This window comes from Lepidochelys olivacea, assembly GCF_965140295.1.
Source record: "Lepidochelys olivacea isolate rLepOli2 genome assembly, chromosome: 4".
Classification (NCBI taxonomy): domain Eukaryota; kingdom Metazoa; phylum Chordata; order Testudines; family Cheloniidae; genus Lepidochelys; species Lepidochelys olivacea.
In genome coordinates this window covers 97,568,665-97,590,118 of record NC_140414.1, presented here as the reverse complement: position 1 = coordinate 97,590,118, position 21,454 = coordinate 97,568,665, and the positions used below count along the sequence as shown (strand labels likewise).

The 21,454-nt window shown below is 41.6% G+C and overlaps 1 protein-coding gene across 2 annotated transcripts in view; it reads right to left on the bottom strand.

Annotated features, from left to right (window-relative positions):
* Window positions 1-8,806: 8,806 nt before the first annotated feature.
* Window positions 8,807-21,454, bottom strand: part of USP46 (ubiquitin specific peptidase 46) — a 33,065-nt gene continuing 20,417 nt past the window's right edge. For both annotated transcript variants that reach the window (XM_084625557.1, XM_084625556.1), the window contains exons 6-10: window positions 20,356-20,432; window positions 15,204-15,287; window positions 14,346-14,543; window positions 12,765-12,843; window positions 8,807-11,384 (exon numbers count right to left, since the gene is read on the bottom strand). In XM_084625557.1, coding sequence (XP_084481683.1) covers window positions 11,283-11,384; window positions 12,765-12,843; window positions 14,346-14,543; window positions 15,204-15,287; window positions 20,356-20,432 — 540 coding nt within the window. In that variant the 3' untranslated portion in view covers window positions 8,807-11,282. The remainder of the gene's footprint in view (window positions 11,385-12,764; window positions 12,844-14,345; window positions 14,544-15,203; window positions 15,288-20,355; window positions 20,433-21,454) is intronic.

Genomic DNA, 21,454 nt, shown 5'->3' with positions numbered 1-21,454 from the left:
GAGTGGTGGCAAAGGGGAGAGGTAATCCTTCATTTGGAGAAAAGAAGGAAACGTTTCTGTAGCAGGTGTATTTTTTATGTGGTGGTCATTTATATTCCCAGATGGACCAGTGGGTGGAAGTAGCTGTCAAATGTGTATGACAAATACAATTTTTCATGTAGATGCTACAACCACATATGTGATTTCTACTGTATGTATTATTCATTTAGATTTTAGACATGAAATCAGTTTTTGATTGGCTAAGCAAACCATGCTAAGCCATATGTCAAAAACTTAAATCTCTTTGTATACAATATGCAGTGTACTTGTATCTGTGTTCAGCCCAGGCGCTTAGAGAGACCAGTTGGGTGAGAAATATCTTTTATTGGACCAATTTCTATTGGTGAGAGAGACAAACTTTTGAGCTACACAGCTGACCCAGGACACACCAACTCAAAGCAGCACCAGATCCTGCCAGAACAACAGATGCAAAAGCTGCAGACGTATCTCCACTGCTACACTGATCACCACTCCCCACAACACACCTTTCAAGATCCATGGGTCCTACATGCCTGTCACATGTGGTGTACTCTGCTGGTGCACTAAATACCCCAACAACAACTATGTGGGTGAAATTAGACAATCGCTATGCTCTCGAATGAACTCACACAGTTTTTTTTTTTTTTTTTTATCATTTTCCTGTCACCTGTGGGTGAACACTTTTCACAAAGCAATCACTCTATATCTGATCTCTCAGTCCTCTTACTCAAAGGAAACTTGCACAACACATTCTAAAGATGAGCCTCGGACCTAAAATTTGTTACTCTGCTAGTTACTAAGAAATATGGAAAAAGAAAAGGAGTACTTGTGGCACCTTAGAGACTAACCAATTTATTAGAGCATAAGCTTTCGTGAGCTACAGCTCACTTCATCAGATGCATATCGTGGAAACTGCAGCAGACTTTATATATACAGAGAGAATATGAACCAATACCTCCTCCCACCCCACTGTCCTGCTGGTAATAGCTTATCTAAAGTGATCATCAGGTGGGCCATTTCCAGCACAAATCCAGGTTTTCTCACCCTCCACCCCCCCACACAAATTCACTCTCCTGCTGGTGATAGCCCATCCAAAGTGACAACTCTTTACACAATGTGCATGACAATCAAGTTGGGCTATTTCCTGCACAAATCCAGGTTTTCTCACATCCCCCCCACCCCCATACACACACAAACTCACTCTCCTGCTGGTAATAGCTCATCCAAACTGACCACTCTTCAAGTTTAAATCCAAGTTAAACCAGAACATCTGGGGGGGGGGGGGTAGGAAAAAACAAGAGGAAACAGGCTACCCTGCATAATGACTTAGCCACTCCAAGTCTCTATTTAAGCCTAAATTAATAGTATCCAATTTGCAAATGAATTCCAATTCAGCAGTTTCTCGCTGGAGTCTGGATTTGAAGTTTTTTTTGTTTTAAGATAGCGACCTTCATGTCTGTGATTGCGTGACCAGAGAGATTGAAGTGTTCTCCGACTGGTTTATGAATGTTATAATTCTTGACATCTGATTTGTGTCCATTTATTCTTTTACGTAGAGACTGTCCAGTTTGACCAATGTACATGGCAGAGGGGCATTGCTGGCACATGATGGCATATATCACATTGGTGGATGTGCAGGTGAACGAGCCTCTGATAGTGTGGCTGATGTTATTAGGCCCTGTGATGGTGTCCCCTGAATAGATATGTGGGCACAATTGGCAACGGGCTTTGTTGCAAGGATAAGTTCCTGGGTTAGTGGTTCTGTTGTGTGGTATGTGGTTGTTGGTGAGTATTTGCTTCAGGTTGCGGGGCTGTCTGTAGGCAAGGACTGGCCTGTCTCCCAAGATTTGTGAGAGTGTTGGGTCATCCTTTAGGATAGGTTGTAGATCCTTAATAATGCGTTGGAGGGGTTTTAGTTGGGGGCTGAAGGTGACGGCTAGTGGCGTTCTGTTATTTTCTTTGTTAGGCCTGTCCTGTAGTAGGTAACTTCTGGGAACTCTTCTGGCTCTATCAATCTGTTTCTTTACTTCTGCAGGTGGGTATTGTAGTTGTAAGAAAGCTTGACAGAGATCTTGTAGGTGTTTGTCTCTGTCTGAGGGGTTGGAGCAAATGCGGTTGTATCGCAGAGCTTGGCTGTAGACGATGGATCGTGTGGTGTGGTCAGGGTGAAAGCTGGAGGCATGTAGGTAGGAATAGCGGTCAGTAGGTTTCCGGTATAGGGTGGTGGTTATGTGACCATTGTTTATTAGCACTGTAGTGTCCAGGAAGTGGATCTCTTGTGTGGACTGGACCAGGCTGAGGTTGGTGGTGGGATGGAAATTGTTGAAATCATGGTGGAATTCCTCAAGGGCTTCTTTTCCATGGGTCCAGATGATGAAGATGTCATCAATATAGCGCAAGTAGAGTAGGGGCGTTAGGGGACGAGAGCTGAGGAAGCGTTGTTCTAAATCAGCCATAAAAATGTTGGCATACTGTGGGGCCATGCGGGTACCCATAGCAGTGCCGCTGATCTGAAGGTATACATTGTCCCCAAATGTGAAGTAGTTATGGGTAAGGACAAAGTCACAAAGTTCAGCCACCAGGTTAGCCGTGACATTATCGGGGATAGTGTTCTTGACGGCTTGTAGTCCATCTTTGTGTGGAATGTTGGTGTAGAGGGCTTCTACATCCATAGTGGCCAGGATGGTGTTATCAGGAAGATCACTGATGGATTGTAGTTTCCTCAGGAAGTCAGTGGTGTCTCGAAGGTAGCTGGGAGTGCTGGTAGCGTAGGGCCTGAGGAGGGAGTCTACATAGCCAGACAATCCTGCTGTCAGGGTGCCAATGCCTGAGATGATGGGGCGCCCAGGATTTCCAGGTTTATGGATCTTGGGTAGTAGATAGAATATCCCAGGTCGGGGTTCCAGGGGTGTGTCTGTGCGGATTTGATCTTGTGCTTTTTCAGGAAGTTTCTTGAGCAAATGCTGTAGTTGCTTTTGGTAACTCTCAGTGGGATCAGAGGGTAATGGCTTGTAGAAACTCGTGTTGGAGAGCTGCCGAGCAGCCTCTTGTTCATATTCCGACCTATTCATGATGACAACAGCACCTCCTTTGTCAGCCTTTTTGATTATGATGTCAGAGTTGTTTCTGAGGCTGTGGATGGCATTGCGTTCCGCATGGCTGAGGTTATGGGGCAAGTGATGCTGCTTTTCCACAATTTCAGCCCGTGCACGTCGGCGGAAGCACTCTATGTAGAAGTCCAGTCTGCTGTTTCGACCTTCAGGAGGAGTCCACCTAGAATCCCTCTTTTTGTAGTGTTGGTAGGGAGACCTCTGTGGATTAGTATGTTGTTCAGAGGTATTTTGGAAATATTCCTTGAGTCGGAGATGTCGAAAATAGGATTCTAGGTCACCACAGAACTGTATCATGTTCGTGGGGGTGGAGGGGCAGAAGGAGAGGCCCCGAGATAGAACAGCTGCTTCTGCTGGGCTGAGAGTATAGTTGGATAGGTTAACAATATTGCTAGGTGGGTTGAGGGAACCATTGCTGTGGCCCCTTGTAGCATGTAGTAGTTTAGAAAGTTTAGTGTCCTTTTTCTTTTGTAGAGAAGCAAAGTGTGCATTGTAAATGGCTTGTCTAGTTTTAGTAAAATCCAGCCACGAGGAAGCTTGTCTGGAAGGTTGGTTTTTTATGAGAGTATCCATTTTTGAGAGCTCATTCTTAATCTTTCCCTGTTTGCTGTAGAGGATGTTGATCAGGTGGTTCCGCAGTTTCTTTGAGAGCGTGTGGCACAAGCTGTCAGCATAGTCTGTGTGGTATGTAGATTGTAATGGATTTTTTACCTTCAGTCCTTTTGGTACGATGTCCATCTGTTTGCATTTGGAAAGGAAGATGATGTCTGTCTGTATCTGTACAAGTTTTTTCATGCAGTTGATAGATTTCCACTCCATACGGCTAAATGCAGTGCCTTGCATAATGACAGGTTTCAGAGTAACAGCCGTGTTAGTCTGTATTCGCAAAAAGAAAAGGAGTACTTGTGGCACCTTAGAGACTAACCAATTTATTAGAGCATAAGCTTTCGTGAGCTACAGCTCACTTCATCAGATGCATATCGTGGAAACTGCAGCAGACTTTATATATACAGAGAGAATATGAACCAATACCTCCTCCCACCCCACTGTCCTGCTGGTAATAGCTTATCTAAAGTGATCATCAGGTGGGCCATTTCCAGCACAAATCCAGGTTTTCTCACCCTCCACCCCACCACACAAATTCACTCTCCTGCTGGTGATAGCCCATCCAAAGTGACAACTCTTTACACAATGTGCATGACAATCAAGTTGGGCTAAGAGATCCACTTCCTGGACACTACAGTGCTAATAAACAATGGTCACATAAACACCACCCTATACCGGAAACCTACTGACCGCTATTCCTACCTGCATGCCTCCAGCTTTCACCCTGACCACACCACACGATCCATCGTCTACAGCCAAGCTCTGCGATACAACCGCATTTGCTCCAACCCCTCAGACAGAGACAAACACCTACAAGATCTCTGTCAAGCTTTCTTACAACTACAATACCCACCTGCAGAAGTAAAGAAACAGATTGATAGAGCCAGAAGAGTTCCCAGAAGTTACCTACTACAGGACAGGCCTAACAAAGAAAATAACAGAACGCCACTAGCCGTCACCTTCAGCCCCCAACTAAAACCCCTCCAACGCATTATTAAGGATCTACAACCTATCCTAAAGGATGACCCAACACTCTCACAAATCTTGGGAGACAGGCCAGTCCTTGCCTACAGACAGCCCCGCAACCTGAAGCAAATACTCACCAACAACCACATACCACACAACAGAACCACTAACCCAGGAACTTATCCTTGCAACAAAGCCCGTTGCCAATTGTGCCCACATATCTATTCAGGGGACACCATCACAGGGCCTAATAACATCAGCCACACTATCAGAGGCTCGTTCACCTGCACATCCACCAATGTGATATATGCCATCATGTGCCAGCAATGCCCCTCTGCCATGTACATTGGTCAAACTGGACAGTCTCTACGTAAAAGAATAAATGGACACAAATCAGATGTCAAGAATTATAACATTCATAAACCAGTCGGAGAACACTTCAATCTCTCTGGTCACGCAATCACAGACATGAAGGTCGCTATCTTAAAACAAAAAAAACTTCAAATCCAGACTCCAGCGAGAAACTGCTGAATTGGAATTCATTTGCAAATTGGATACTATTAATTTAGGCTTAAATAGAGACTTGGAGTGGCTAAGTCATTATGCAGGGTAGCCTGTTTCCTCTTGTTTTTTCCTACCCCCCCCCCCAGATGTTCTGGTTTAACTTGGATTTAAACTTGAAGTGTGGTCAGTTTGGATGAGCTATTACCAGCAGGAGAGTGAGTTTGTGTGTGTATGGGGGTGGGGGGATGTGAGAAAACCTGGATTTGTGCAGGAAATAGCCCAACTTGATTGTCATGCACATTGTGTAAAGAGTTGTCACTTTGGATGGGCTATCACCAGCAGGAGAGTGAATTTGTGTGGGGGGGTGGAGGGTGAGAAAACCTGGATTTGTGCTGGAAATGGCCCACCTGATGATCATTTTAGATAAGCTATTACCAGCAGGACAGTGGGGTGGGAGGAGGTATTGGTTCATATTCTCTCTGTATATATAAAGTCTGCTGCAGTTTCCACGATATGCGTCTGATGAAGTGAGCTGTAGCTCACGAAAGCTTATGCTCTAATAAATTGGTTAGTCTCTAAGGTGTCACAAGTACTCCTTTTCTTTTTGCGAATACAGACTAACACGGCTGTTTATAAGAAATATGGATTGAACCAGACAGTGGATTTTGGTTTATTACAATAATTTGTAACCTACCACTTACCTCTTTTTGTCCTGTGACTGCAGAGAGGTTAGCGGGCCACTCTACCTTGAATGCTCCCTCACAATATGTGCTCACTACTTATCCTAAACAATCTTTTCCACTTTGCATTTTGCTGTGATGCTGAGAGTACCTTTCCCAGACCTGAAGAAGAGATCTGTGTGGCTCAAAAGCTTGTCTTTCTAAAGCTATGTCTACACTACTGATGAAGTGAGCTGTAGCTCACGAAAGCTTATGCTCAAATAAATTGGTTAGTCTCTAAGGTGCCACAAGTACTCCTTTTCTTTTTGCAAATACAGACTAACACGGCTGTTACTCTGAAACCTACACTACCGCAGTAAGTCAACCTACACTACACAACTCCAGCTACGTGACTTAGGTCGAGTTACCGCAGGGGGTCAACAGGAGAAAATCTCCCGTCGACTTACCTTGCTCTTCTCGTCGGGGGTAGAGTACAGGGGTCAACTGGAGAGCAATCTGCAGTCAATTTGGCGGGTCTTTATTAGACCTGCTAAATTGACCTTGGGTGGATCTATCTCAGAGAGTCGATCCCTGCCGTAGTGTAGACCTGACCTCCCCAACAGCAGTTGGTCCAATAACAGATATTACCTCACCCACCTTGTCTCTTTGTATACAATATTCCATAGACAATTCTCCAGATAGGTTTTTGTGTGTGTTTGTTCTGAAAACTTTATTTTAGAGGCAAAGTGTTAAACTGATTGAAATTTCACAAGATTAACATTATTGCTTAAAGTGCTTGGATCAATTTAAAAAATCAAAGTACATAATTAAAACATAAGGTTAAGCAATATTAGCTACACAAATAATTATAGAAATACAGTAAATAGTACAGTTACTGAGAAATAGAAGACAAATAAATTAAAACAACACTGATAAAAGGTACTAGAGTAAAATAGGTATAAAGAATCCCCTAAAATTCTAATACACATTAAATTGTAAAAGATAGTGCTCAAACTTGTTGGCCACAAAACAGAAAACAAGAAACAAAACATTAAGGACCTGTTGCCGAGTGGTGCAGAGTCGCTGGAAGTTGCAAGTGGTCAGCACCACTCAGGATCAAGGCCCCGGTGCACAATATCATAACACATAGGGGTGCAAATGTATATGAAATGAACAGTTTGAAGATAAAAGCCATGTGTAATAAAACACTAGAATCCATTGTAACCCTTGCATAAATTCCAGTTACATCTTCATTCAAGTCTTATGCTACGGCTACACTGCACCACAGGATGGTCTGTGGGGATATGTATTGTAAAAGCAAAGCATTTTGATGCAATCAATTGATCCTTGTGGACACTGCTGGTGCAAACTAAAAGGTACCGAGTTTGCATAAACGTAGTCATCTTTCAAACAGGAGTACATTAATGCAAACTAGCCTTTTAGTTTGCACCTACAGCATCTACACCGGGCGGTTAGACTGTAGCATTTTGGTGCACTCTACAATTAACACCCCTGTCGGCAGCACTGCAGTGCAGCAGCATAGACAAGCCCTTAATGTCTTTGTTAAATTCAATGCATAGGAAACATCTGCTGCTTTTTAATTTTAACTGCTAAGGGAGTCAGACGTTAAAATGTTAGTTTATTGAACCACATCTGTACCCTATTGAAATTGGATGAGTATTGGGGTGGTTGTGCACATCTTATTTTCAACTAGATATTCTGTTTTCATTGATCCTTCTTCCGCACCGATCCCTTCTTTTGTCCCCATCTACTATGTTCCAAAAATAGAAAAGGTATAATATGCTGACAGCTTGTTCTGTGATGCATAAAATTTGGGTCTGAGCTTATCCTCCACGATACCTAATTTACACAGTGCACAGTAACAGTTCCTTGGGTTTAGCGGAATACCAACAGAGAGTAAAAATGTTCTTTTCTATCAGTAAGGACATGTAATAAATTGTGGAGATGAACAAGTAACAATGTTGCACAGAAAATACATCTCATGCAATGGCACACAAAACGAGTAATGAACTTAAATTGTTCTTGGGACTAATCCAGTTAGAGCTCAATAAACTAAAGATCACATTATACAGGAGCACAGATGATCTGCTACAATTTTTTTCTAAAATTGCTGGCTAGAAAAGTCTTGATTGTCCCAGATTTTCTCCATTCTTTTCATGATGCACTGGCAGTAAAAAATATAAGTATATAAAATGTCTGAAAAATGTACCATGCATATATTAAAAATCCAGGTAAAATAAATTTACATCATCCTGCAAGGCGCTGAGCCCCAATCCAGCAAAGCACTTACAAATGTGCTTAACTTTAACCAAGTGTATAGCTTTATGGACTTCAATGGGGCAACTCAGATGTTAAGGTTGAGCACATGGTTAAGAGTTTTGCTGGCTTGGAGACAGGGTGGTGGATGGAGTCTGAACTGACAATTAGGACTGCATCACGATTGCAATTTTTTTGATTGACAGACAAAACAAATACACAGTAATTTAACTGGTGCTAAAATATAGTTCATGTTGACATATGTACTTTGTAGTCTTTCCATGATTTTTCCTAAGTTGAAATTCCGCCATTGATTTTTCTACTTGTGTTACATCATTACTGTAAATCTTTTCCTGAGTTAGCAAAACCCTCTGATTTAACAACCCTGCAGAACTTTCATATAACTCCTCTGGGTCCCCCTAATGTATCAGAGAAATGTTGATGGGCATTTTTTTTAACCCATAAAGTATGAAAAAAGCCTGCCATAATAATTGTACTGTCAAGGAATAAATTGTAATTATCTGAATTTATTATCCAACGTAAAGTCTTGTCTTCCAGCCTGGGAAAAACAAAAATGTGCATATGCTGAATCTCAGATGTTAGTGTTTAACTATTGCTGCAATACCCAAACCTTAATAACATAAAAACCATTTCCTAGAATCCGACTCATTTTAAAATAATCTCTTTATGTACAATTGTTCTTTATACAAACATCAGTCCTGAACACTCAAGTTATACATTGCTGTTTTGTTGTAAAGTTTCTCACACATCCTAAAAATGTATGGCAGCCAATTGCAAAGTACAGAATGTTTGTCTGACCTTGGTTAACTTTGATCTAAAAAGTGCATTTATTCACAACCAGAACACCGTCTCACTTGCCAGGGAAAAGATGGCCACATTTATTAAATGGAAAGATGTGAATGTTCAGAAATATTCCAATAAAGAAAACAAGTGATTTTACTGAATTTAGGGCCTGATCCAGGCTCCATTAAAGTCAATGGACTTCAGAGATTGTTGAAACCTCTTATTAAGCCAGTCTAAAATTAAGAAACATCATAGTCCTCAATGGTGAAACTTCCATCCCACTGTGAGTAAAAGAAAAAAGTGCACTTGTTTGGACTCCAATCCTCCAACCTTTACTCATGTGAATGATTCCATTGGAAACACTTGGACTACTCGCATAAGAAGAGTTGTAGGATTAGATCCTGTGTCTGATCTGTTGGATCAATACAATAGCATGATAAATTCACAAATCTTTGAAGATGAAAATCCGGTTTTGTTTTTCTTCCAAGGTAAAGTGCTATACTCCTTAGGTTTCAAAATGGTCACCGATAATTCCAAATAAATTTCAAACCATGTTATACCAGAGGCTAACATTGCATGCTCACTAAAATGTAACAAAAACAAGTTCACTTTCACAGTAGATTGTAACACAAGTAAGTCGTCCCCCATCCCCCCAGCTCTCCCAGGAGAAACGGAGCTATCAGATTCAACATTGGTTTTAAACAATATTTGTTGAAATAAAAGGCTCAGTGACAAAACTACAGTTGGACTTCTAAAAAAGTACTGAAAGTGACACTTTCTAATAAATATACAAAGTTAAAAACACGTAACAGTAAATATTGTGAGATGATAATGCTTCTTTCTAGAATTCCTCCCCCTCTCTTTCTCTCCTCTCCCCCTAATAGGGCCAAATCCTGATTCTATTGAAGATAACAGTAGTTTTACCAATTGTCTTCAGCGAGATCAAGATTTGATCCTTAAAGTCCATACACTAAATGGTGAAATATTATTGTCAAATCCACCAAGTCAGCTGTCAGACAGAAAATTACTCTCAACACACTATCAATCCCTTCTCATGCCCTATTGATACTTCCTCCTACCCTCCTTCTTTGCCAAGTATTTCCAGTATTCCTTGTATAGCAATTTATTAGCCAAAACATGACCAGTTGCCAACCAACTTTGAAAATTAAAACAAGTCACATTTTGCCTTTTGATATCTCTAGAACCATGTACTTTTTAACCTTTCTGATATCACAGTGATTGAGATGTTGACAAACATGACTACTGATGCTGAGCATGGTCAACACATCACTGCAGGTGTAAACTATGGATTATTACATAACAAGTGTTCTACCTTGATAAGCAATGGGCCTTGTCCTAGGTGCCAAGTACCTACCATTGCCACTGATGTCATTTGGAGCTGTGGGTGCTCAGCACATTGTGGGATTGAGCCCAGTGATAGTTGTTGTATCAATAACATTACTTAACTACACTATGTAATGCTCGCCCTGATGAAGGAGATGTTTTGTATGCACAATATTGGAATATCTGCAAACTCAATAAGCATACACACACATTCTGTTCTTTTTGGCAGAAACATATGATCACTCCTTAGAAAAGGACCTCATATGAGGAACCTCTCCCTCCACTTTTCCCCACAAAACCCTCAGTGCCTCTGTAGCTTTTAGAATCAAAATGACCAGCTCAGCTTATCTGTGCTTTCTCATCAGAATAAACAGGAAGACTGGACACATTGTATCATCTTGCTCCAAAGTGATTTAAATCTCCTTATGTGAATTGTAGTCTTGAAGTTACCCATTTAAAGTTTTTAATAACCCAAAGCTCAAAGGATTTGGGAAGAATGGCTTTCTAGTGGTGGAGAGTAACATGTGACAAAATCCCCGATGAAACCACAATTCCAATGGATATAAAATAGATTTTTTTCTACACCTAAAATGGATAACAATACATATTAGTACATATTTAAAGGAATGCTTCATAAAGAGATATCCCAAAGCTATTTAGAAAGTTTAAACAATTTGTCCTAAATGTAATGCACACTTCCATAGAAAATACTATTCTAGCTCAGCTGGATTTCACAGATGACCCCAAATCCTATTATCTGTAAATGTTAGTCCATATAAATTTTACTAAGAGCTGACTGCAATTCATTCTGAGTCATACTAAAAAACCAAAGTGCTGCATGTCAGAAATGAAGGGTTATAGTCAAGAACACAGAAACCATTTAGTAGAAGAGAAGACATATCATTGTTCAACTATTCAGGATGTGCTCTGTGTAAAAGTCAGTTGACAGTGCTGATCAGTTTTCTCCACTTGCAACATTTCACAGTTCTCCAAGTCACTCTCTTGACTGATAGAATAAAATATAACCAGATTCTGAATTTTTTGATATATCAGAGGTCAGACCATAGAATTCTTCAATAGCTTGAGCATCTATTTTCTGCAAAAACAAACAGAGTTGTTTAAAATGTTTGCTAAGAAAAAAAATTAAGCTTGGATTAAATGAATATAAAAATGTGAAAACACATATGTAGTTATTTGCCTCAGGGTAATGATTAGCAACTTTTGTTAGTGATTCAAGAAGTGAATAGGCAGTTTAATAGTTTAGGAGCCAAATCCTGCTTGCTTCACTCATTGAAGTCAATGGGACTACTTCTCTGAGTAATCCAAGCAGGATTTGCCACAGGTAAATGGAGAGAATCTTTTCTCTGTTACATAATAGCAAACACAGGTAAGATGTGATTTAGTTTTCTAGAAATGTAATGGTAGAACGGTGCTAAAATAGCGATACTGCACTTAACTTTTGCCTTCCTCTAGGGGTCCTCTACTCCCCTCCTTTTATTTTCCTCATCACTGTGTCTTTGGGGACAGATTCTGCTACCCTTATATTTAAGAAGTACCATGCTCTCTCCTTCCGAACAACTGGTCTGATTCTGATCTCGCACCAGTTTTATCCTGCTATAACTGCAATGAATTTACTCCTGACTTACACTAGTGTGAGATCAGAATCAGCCCCTAGTCTTGGCAACATACTGCAGCGATTTTTAGTGTCTGCTTGAGACACTACTGCACTATGAGCAGAAGGCATCTGCACCAACTGTAGGCCAGATTCTGCTCTGATTTATAGACAATAGGTTGTGCTGAAATGTGAACTTTCAGACTGGGGGGAGGTTACTAATGGAGTTGTGAGGCACCATCAACACAAATGAGTATCTGAACATTGTACATGAAGATCTGGATGACCTTGAAGATTGGAATAACAAAAGGGATAAAATTCAATAGTACAAAGAGCAAAGTCACACAATTAGGGCCTAATAATAAGAATTTCTGCTACAAGCCAGAGATTCATCAGTTGGAAGTGACAGAGGACGAGAGAGAACTGGGTGTGTAGGTCAATCACTGGATAACTATTAGCCACCAATGTGATGCAGCTGTGAAAAAAGTAAATATGATCCTAGGATGCATCAGGGGAGGCATTTCCAATAGAGATAAAGAAGTATTAATGCCATTGTACAAGGCACTGGTCAGACCTCATTTGGAATACTGTGCACAGGTCTGATAAGCCATGTTCAAGAAAGATTAATTCAAACTAGAACAGGTGCAGAGAAGGGCTATTAGGATGATCAGGGGACTGAAGGGCCTAGCTGATGAGAGGAGACTGAAAGAGGTTGGCTTGTTTATCTTTTCTTAAATTGGGGGAAAAGGGAAGAGGGAAATCAAGTCACTACCAAAAGCTGATGATCTCTGAATGGTAAGCCACACCAAATGGACATGGGAACTTACACACCAATAATCTTCTCATGATCATCAGCATACTGACCTCTACAATGTCATCATCAAACAAAAGCCAAAATCCGTGACTTTTCACAATGGTAATATAATGCCCACGATTAGGTCCACTAGAAAAAAAAGTAATTAAAAAAAATCAGATATAAATGGGCTGGTTTTGATAAGTCATATGTTAGATAGATATTATATTTCCACTGAAGTCCCTTGTAAGCCAGCTTGCAGTGTTAAGTAGACATGTGCATTCTTCTTTCTCTTATACTGGGTTATCTAAAATGGGTGGTAAACTGAATGCCCTCTCATTATTTGCATTATGGTAGTTTATAAATCTAACTAAAAAGTAACTGACAATTAGTTGGTGGCAGACATAAACGATGACATATTTTCAAAATTGCTCAATGGAATTTAAATAGGGAGAAAACAGGCTGATATTAAACATGGAAATGCAATTATATATCTTCTTCCGGGTGGGGAGAACAATTGTTCACATTCTTTTTGAGCTTTAAAAATTCTTCCAGTTTTTTCTATGCTTGACAATCCCTCATATCCAAGAACTCCTATTATAGCTACGATTCTTCATTCTAACCAATCATTACCAGTCCTTAAAATCAGCCAGCTGAAGCAATCACCAGTTAGTACAGAAAAAAAAAAAAATACAACCACTGCCTCCTGCTAGAGGCTGAATACGCTGTCTCCACATACTTCCAGCCCAACGGAAGTAAGACACAGAGGGCCAGATTCTAATCTTCGTCACATTGGTATATAAACAGAGTAACTCAGTTTAAATTACTTGGATTTACACCAGCTTACAAAAATCTGAGTGAGATATAGGTATTTCATATGGCAATGCAGAATAGTACTGCTATGAGTCTGGGCTGGCCTATAATTATATTTTTTTTTGTCCTAAGTATTTCATCATAATCCAATTTTAGGTAATCTAAAGTTGGTCTCAACTATGTAAACAACTTGGCACAGGCAGACCCTGGCTTTCATATGCTATCCCATTGACTTCAATGTGACTTTGCACAGTAGTAACCGTCTGTTTGTTCAAATTTGTTGCAAGATCAGGCCCAGAGTCAGCATTCTATATATACATGTATTGGAAGATAGCTGAATTAGACAGCTTGATTGATCCTTTTCCATGTCTCATTTCTGTAGTCCTATGATACCAGTTTCAAGCAGAGGTGGTCAGGAAACGGAATTTGACATCCATGAAGAATTTGAGGTTTTCGGAAATTGTGTTGTCTTAAATTAGGGCGAAAAGTCAAAATGTTGAAATTTTTCTGCAGAATTTAAATTTTGTTAAATCTTGTTTTGGAAACAATGAAATGTTCCCAGGAACCTTTTTGGTGTTTCCCAAACAAGTTGCCTTCCTGGCTCCCGGGGAGCCCTGCCTCTACAGTAGTTTGTAAACTCCTCACCAGGTGGGCAGGCTGGCTGAGGAGCCTGGGTAAAAAGCTCCAAAGACAAAAGAACCCAAAATGCATTTTTAAAATCTTACGATTTTTAAACCAATCTCAATAGATTTTGAAGCCTGACAGATGATTTTTGAGTGTTCCGAATTGGCAATACCACTGGTCTAATAACAGGTTAAATACACCTGAACGCACTTTACCTGCCACAGTGAACGACAACAGCCACCAAGTCATACATGCGATCCAAGTTGACAGCATCGCTGGATGTGTTGAAGAGACGCAGCTCCAGAGGAAACACCACACGGTAAGAGAGTTTGGTGTACCTGTGTAACTGCTCCATGTACTTGAATCTCTTGAGGTGCAATGCAAGGATCATTGGCAGCTTTTTTACTCTCATCCTGTGAAATCATTAATAAGGGTGTATATTAGGAAGTGCTGCTCAGGTCAGTGTCATTCTTTTCTTGCAATCCTAGGCCTGCACATTAGAAATGCACTTTGTAAACAGAGGTATTCTATCAGCAGTAACTGGAGACCTAAGAGATGTATGAAGCAGCTGTTGTGCCACCTCTAGGTTTCAAGGACCATATGGAGGGTACGTGTGTGGGAGAGGGTTGCAGCCACCAGAGGCCAAGAAACTGCAAACAGGTTCAGAAGGAGGTTCACTGCAGCAACAGGGATATCACAGGCAGGAGACTGGGAAGGTTGTACAAACACAGAAGTTGGAGGACTGGACTGTAGTTTAATGTATCAGTAATGCACTGAGTGAAGCTACACTTCAGCAGTCATTTAAATTTCTACTAAAAATAGGTCTACGCTATGATTAAAAAAAACAACCCATGCCCCAGAGAGCCTCAGACCCTCCGCCCTTGTGGGAATCTCAGAGCCCAGGCTCCAGACCAAGCCCGAATGGCTACATTGCAATTTTATAGCCCCATGAGCCCAAGTCAGCTGACCCAGGGCAGCTGTGTCCATGCTGCAGGTCTTTTATCGCAGGGTAGATGTATCCTAAGAGCTCAGTTTACCTGAACAGGGATTGAACTGCACTATTCTTTACCCACCTTTTCTGTGCCTCTTGTTTACTGCAGCAAGTTTCACAGTAGTACTTCTGTTCACTACATAATGTTTCTGTGTTGCTGAAGTCTCTGTAAATAAATATAACTATCAGTTCTTAGGTTTCAGAGTAACAGCCGTGTTAGTCTGTATTCGCAAAAAGAAAAGGAGTACTTGTGGCACCTTAGAGACTAACCAATTTATTTGAGCATAAGCTTTCGTGAGCTACAGCTCACTTCATCGGATGCATACTGTGGAAAGTACAGAAGACGTTTTTATACACACAAACCATGAAAAAATGGGTGATTATCACTACAAAAGGTTTTCTCTCCCCCCACCCCACTCTCGTGCTGGTAATAGCTTATGTAAAGTGTGAGCATAAGCTTTCGTGAGCTACAGCTCACTTCATCGGATGCATACTGTGGAAAGTTCTTAACGTTTCTTGAAACTTCCTCCAATATCACACTTGGACTGATGAGCTGAAAAGCCAGTAAGACACAATGGGTGAAACACTGGTCCCACTGAAATCAATAGGAGTTTCATCCAATTTCTAAAACATGCTATTTACATCACAGCTTATACTTAGAAAGGCCCTGACCCAGCAAAGCACTTAAACCGTATTTAAATACCTGAGTAGTCCCATTGACTTCAGTGTGACTGCTGGTGCTTAAACTTGAGCATGTGTTAAAGTGCTTTGCTGGTGGAATGTTAAGAATTACTTTTCTTTGTGAGTACAAAGAGTTTTGTGCTGCTACTTGCTTCCTCTGGCAATTACTTCACCAAACGAGACTTTTCAACATTATTCAATTCAACATGCAGGTTCCATCCCATACATGTAACTCACACTGAAGTTCATGCCAGATGTGTGTGCATAAGGTACTCCTGAGGGAATTCCCTGCCAAAAAACATAAAAATTCTGTGCACAAATTTTATTTGTCAATAAATAAATGTGGAGGCTACAGCATGGCAATGGGGAGCAGAGGCCTCTGACTGTGCAAGGTGGGAGATCAACCTCTGCCTCTCCCCCCAACCCTGGGACACGGACAAGGACCCTGACACAGCACAAGGGCTGGGCCTGACCGAGGTGCACCATGTGTGGGCAGACAGGATCTAAGTGGGGAGGGGCTTAGTCTGGGGGGGGGATCCAAGTGTGGGCTCAAAAAGGTACTGTGTGGGGCAATCTGGGTCTGAGCAGCTCAGTGGGGGGTCCGAGTGTGGGGACATCTGGCTGCACAGGAGTTTGTTGTGGGGGTTCCAGCTGCAGCAGCAACTCTGCAAGGGGGTCCAGGTGAACGTGTCTCAGCGGGGGAGGGGATGGGTGTGGGGGGATGGAGTTTGGCGGGGGGTGTCTGGGAGAGTGGGGCTTAGTGTGGTAGGGGTCCAGGTGTGGGGGGCTCATCGGGGTTGGGGGCTCAATGGATGGTGGTCTGGGGGTCCAGATGTAGGGGGGTGAGACTCAGTGGGGAGGTCTGGGTGCAGGAAGGTTCCAATGCAGGTGGTCGGTGTGGGGGTTGGGTGGATGGGGGAGCAACTCCCCATAGAGTGACCCCTCTTCCTGCGGAGGAGGAGAGATAGGGGCAGGAAGGGGGAGCGGAACTTCCTGCAGCCGGGGAGGTTCCTAGGGGTGGGTCTGACCCAGCCAGGCTGCTCCTTGCAGGGGAAGAGAAAGTCCTGTCCTCTGACACCTCCAGCCAATCTGGGACTAGCAGCTGAGCCTGGTGCACGGTAGGAGCCACCAGCCAAAGCATCCCCAGCCTCCGCTTGATTTACCTCTCTGCTGGCTGCTACGGGTGCCCAAAACAATGCACCTGCACTGCTGGGGAGGGATATGTGACCGCTCTTGCGGCTTTCCTTTGCTTCCCCATCAGAAAGTCATTTTTCTGTGGGGAAGCTAAGAAATCTGCAGGGGACATGAATTCTGTATGTGCACAGTAGTGCAGAATTCCCCCAGGATTAAAGAGCTCCAGGACTGGGTAAGGTATTCCCAACAGATGCAGCACTTAAGACACTCCTAATTCTCCCTCATGTGACTGAACCAAAAAAGACTTTGAATTCTCTTTGTGTGGTTTTTCATAGGGAGCAGAGGGGAATTTTTAGATACCTACACATGCACACTCCCCACTCCAAACTATTTCCGGATTAGCCCCATCTGGATAATTAAAAAAAAAAAAACCTACAAGTTTCTCTGCAAGATTTATCCAACTGTCAGAGAAGTGCCTTCTAAAATAGAAAGTGTGTTGGTGTTATTTAGTCATGTAACCAATATAAATATCTTTTAATGGGATAAAAAAATTATAACAAAGAGATTGGAGTTGAAAGTTGGGATCAAATTGACTGAGTCAACTGGCCTTTATAACTTGGAATGGAAATAAAAATAATTGATACATAATTCATTTTGTTGTTAGATGAATTCCTCTCCTGCTCTTTGCCAGACCTTATACTCAGGAGAGAAAGACTATGCTGGAGGCATGTATTTTTTGGAGCACTTAAACACATAAAGACCTTTTCATCTGACCAAAGACAGAAATAACTAGAAAAGTTTCATCTGCAGTGGTGAAGAAATACGTTTTATTGAAATACTGAACAATTTCTATTTACTTGTTCCTCTTTTCAACATTACAGTATCTACATCATGAAGATGCAGAAAAAGCAGTTATTGTTATAGAAAACAGGCAGTGAAATTTAGTAACATAATTTGAAGTTCCCTGCTGAAAAAGGCTGCCAGAGGCGTTTGTCCATTTTATCATGAGTGACACAGTATAATAAAAGCATCAGAGAGTCCTGTGGCACCTTATAGACTAACAGACGTTTTGGAGCATAAGCTTTCGTGGGTGAATACCCATTTTGTCGGATGCATGTACATGCATCTGACGAAGTGGGTATTCACCCATGAAAGCTTATGCTCCAATACGTCTGTTAGTCTATAAGGTGCCACAGGACTCTTTGATGCTTTTACAGATCCAGACTAACACAGCTACCTCTCTGATACGTAACAGTATAATAATGCAGCTATGTAAGGCCCGTGTTCTAGCTTTACAAATGTTTAATTAAAATAGGGTTTCTCTTTCTTCCAAGGAGGGAGTTGTGGTCCTTCTAAAAGGCCATCACAAAGGATAACAACTGTGGGTTCTCTGCCTTGTGTGTTTTGTAGGTAACTATCTGTAGCCACCTTCTCAAAGATTTGGAGTATTTTCATCCTGTTGTGTTCCTGCAATGGAGGATGGAAAGGCTACTTAAAAGCATGTGGCTGTTATACATACGCTGCTGGGGTTTTAGTTATGTCAGTACTGTAAACTACTGTATGTGTATGGGAGGTTGTCCAGCAGGGCTACTAAACTTTCTAACTTCTGTTCTAGCTGAAAGACATATGATACTGGCAAAGTGTAGAAGGAAAGGAATGGATTGAACAGATTCAAATCACAGCATTAGGAAGGCTCTCAGTTCCAGACTGTACCCTTTATTGAAGAACTATGTAGCCTGGAAGACGAGGGGTCCTTTTAAACAATATATTTCTTATGAGTTTAACAACCAAGAGGTTAGATAAAATATTAAGCTGTTTAGAATATCTAGTATAACTTATTCGTGCAATTTGTTTTTTACATATGGTTGATTGTGATACAATTTTTTGTTTAAATCTCACAGGCAGGCACTCAGAAGTATAGTTTAGGGTACTTTCACATACAGGTATTAGTTTTCTAGAACAGCAGTTCCTGACAGGTTTTCCAGATTTTGGCTGCAAAAGTCAGTGCCGCCTGCCTCCTATTTACAGTCTTTGTATACCCTTCTATTTGAAAGCATACAGCTGAAGGAGAGATGATCAATGGTGGCACATTTGGGCCCCAACCAGTGATGATGGTCAGGAGCCTAAAGTATCAGTGACAAAAGACTGAAGTACCAATACCAATGTGATTACCAGTGGTCAAGAACACTGCTCTAAAAGAATAGAAAAAAAAGACATCCTGTTTTCCAAGGCAAAGTCCTTTACGGTCACAAACTAGCTCCACTGGTGCAGACATATTATGTTGATGCGCATCAGTACAAAACCCTAAAATAAACTGGCCTGAAACTGAAAGGGAGAATTCTCCAGAATCCCGAGTTTTGAAATGAAATGGTAGTTACTGAGCAAAGCAAAGCATAAGTAACATTCCAAAATGCAATAACAATCCCCCATCTCCAATACTCTGCGGAATGGTTTACTTGCATCTGATTCAGGAATCTGTTTATATCCTAGTTGCTGCTCTTTCGGTGTGTTTTTAGGTGTGGTATACTATGTAAGGAGGTCTCTCCGACACTTAGACTTCATTTGAAATGTATTTTTAAAACTTCTAAGTAACTTTAGACCCTGAAAGACTATTTTGGCCTTCTGATATTATTTAATTAAAATAACATTGTTTTGAACATAGATACCTATCTATCGTAGTTGGTGCCAGGACTCATGATATTTTAAATCCATCCAGTGCAGTCAGTCCATGTGAACCTGGAAATGGTATTTTTTTTAAAAATCTTTCAGGAATAATGGTTAAAAAATTGTCGGTTTCTGGTGCACTGCAGCTTCCCTACACAATTGGAACTTGCAATAAAAGTCAAGATTCCTTTCCCTCTATAATTTTAGGATTACAAGCAGAGTAGCAGATTGCAATTTACAAAGCAGAAAATTAGATTTTTAAAACGCCTTGTTTCTAAGGTCTCTGGGACCAATTAAGCAAAGCATATGCTTAACTTTTAGTATGTTTAGGACATAAGTCCTAAAGCACTTGAGCATGGGCTTAAAGTTAAACACATACTTAAATCCCACAGAAGCAAACGGGTATTCAGCAGCAACTCTTCCAAGTGAACCGGATGATCAATTTTTTACCCCAATAGGGAACAGTATTCTCTCTCTCTCCCCCCCCGCCCCCCTCACACAATGAATTTAAAGTAAATTTCTTATTAAAGGTTCCATTGCAGCATGAACATCCAAATTATTCCCTTTTCCTTTTGCTCAGCAAAAGCTCAGTTAACACTGAACAGTTTGTCTTGCATGTCATCACTCAGGGATATTCCTAGAACTTTTACTTTCAATCTTTACTGGTCTTAGAGAATCAGAAAGAAAACATGATTTAGGAGAGTGGTAGAAATGTTTCCCAAACAGATACATTTATGAATCTTCCATTCATTTACCTTAGACAGTGCGTAATAGATGTGTTCTGCTCCACGTCAACAGAGAGGTCAAGAAAATCCTCATCTTTGCTACTAACCTGTAGGAAAAAATACGTATGTAAAAGATAAACACATGTCTAAATGCACCTGCATCCCATACACAAATTTTCCACTTTAATCAATCACTACAATACAAATTGTACAAAATAACTAATTTGAATATTTTCCAGACAGATTTCTGGCTTTGTATAAATAGATTCCCCATGTCGGTCAGCAAGTCCATTAATCCACCTTTCACACGATTTCAGTTCAGTTTCTGGCACTTATCCCAACTACCTGACCAGGACCAAGTGACCATCTATCTTTAGTCCTTAAAATGGCATGGCTTTTCACCACCATATATTTGGAGCAGCCAAATGTTAGTTCATTTGTGGTTTTCAGATGCTTGTGCAAGGAAAAATAACTGATGTAAATATAAAGAATAAGGGTATGTCTACACGACAAACCTAAGTTGACCTATATTAGTAATTACTGCAGTGGTGCATGTCTACGCTACCCTCCTTGCATAGGCTCCGGGGCTGGAGCACCCACAGGAAAAAAAAATTAGTGGGTGCTCTGCACCTACCGACAGCTAAGCTCCCTGCCCCACCCTGCCTCACCTCTTCCTCCGCCTCCTCCCCTGAGCACCCACTGGCGCCAGTAGAAGTCAGTGCCTCTGCCACCCTGGGTCAGTGGTGTGCATGCTCACCAGGAGCGCTTTCACCAACCTAAGAGGGGCAGTGTCGGGGCGGAGAGGCCAGCCCCACAGGCTCCCACTAGGCTCCCCTCCCGCCCCCCCCATTCCCTGCACAGAGCATGGGGGAAGCCGCCTGGGACTTCTGGTGCCCTCCCCGCCCTTCCCCAGTGGGAGCTGAGGGAAGCCACCTGGGGCTTTCCTGCTGTGAAATTGACAAGGCAGCCGATGTAAGGGGGACAGATGTAAGGGGGGCAGCCGATGTAAGGGCAGACATTGTGTTGATTTCACTACACTGACATAAGCCTTATGCCTCTTGTGGCAGTGGAGTTATGATGTCGGTGTAGTAGGGCACTTACACTGGTGGCAGCAAGGCTGTAGTGTAGA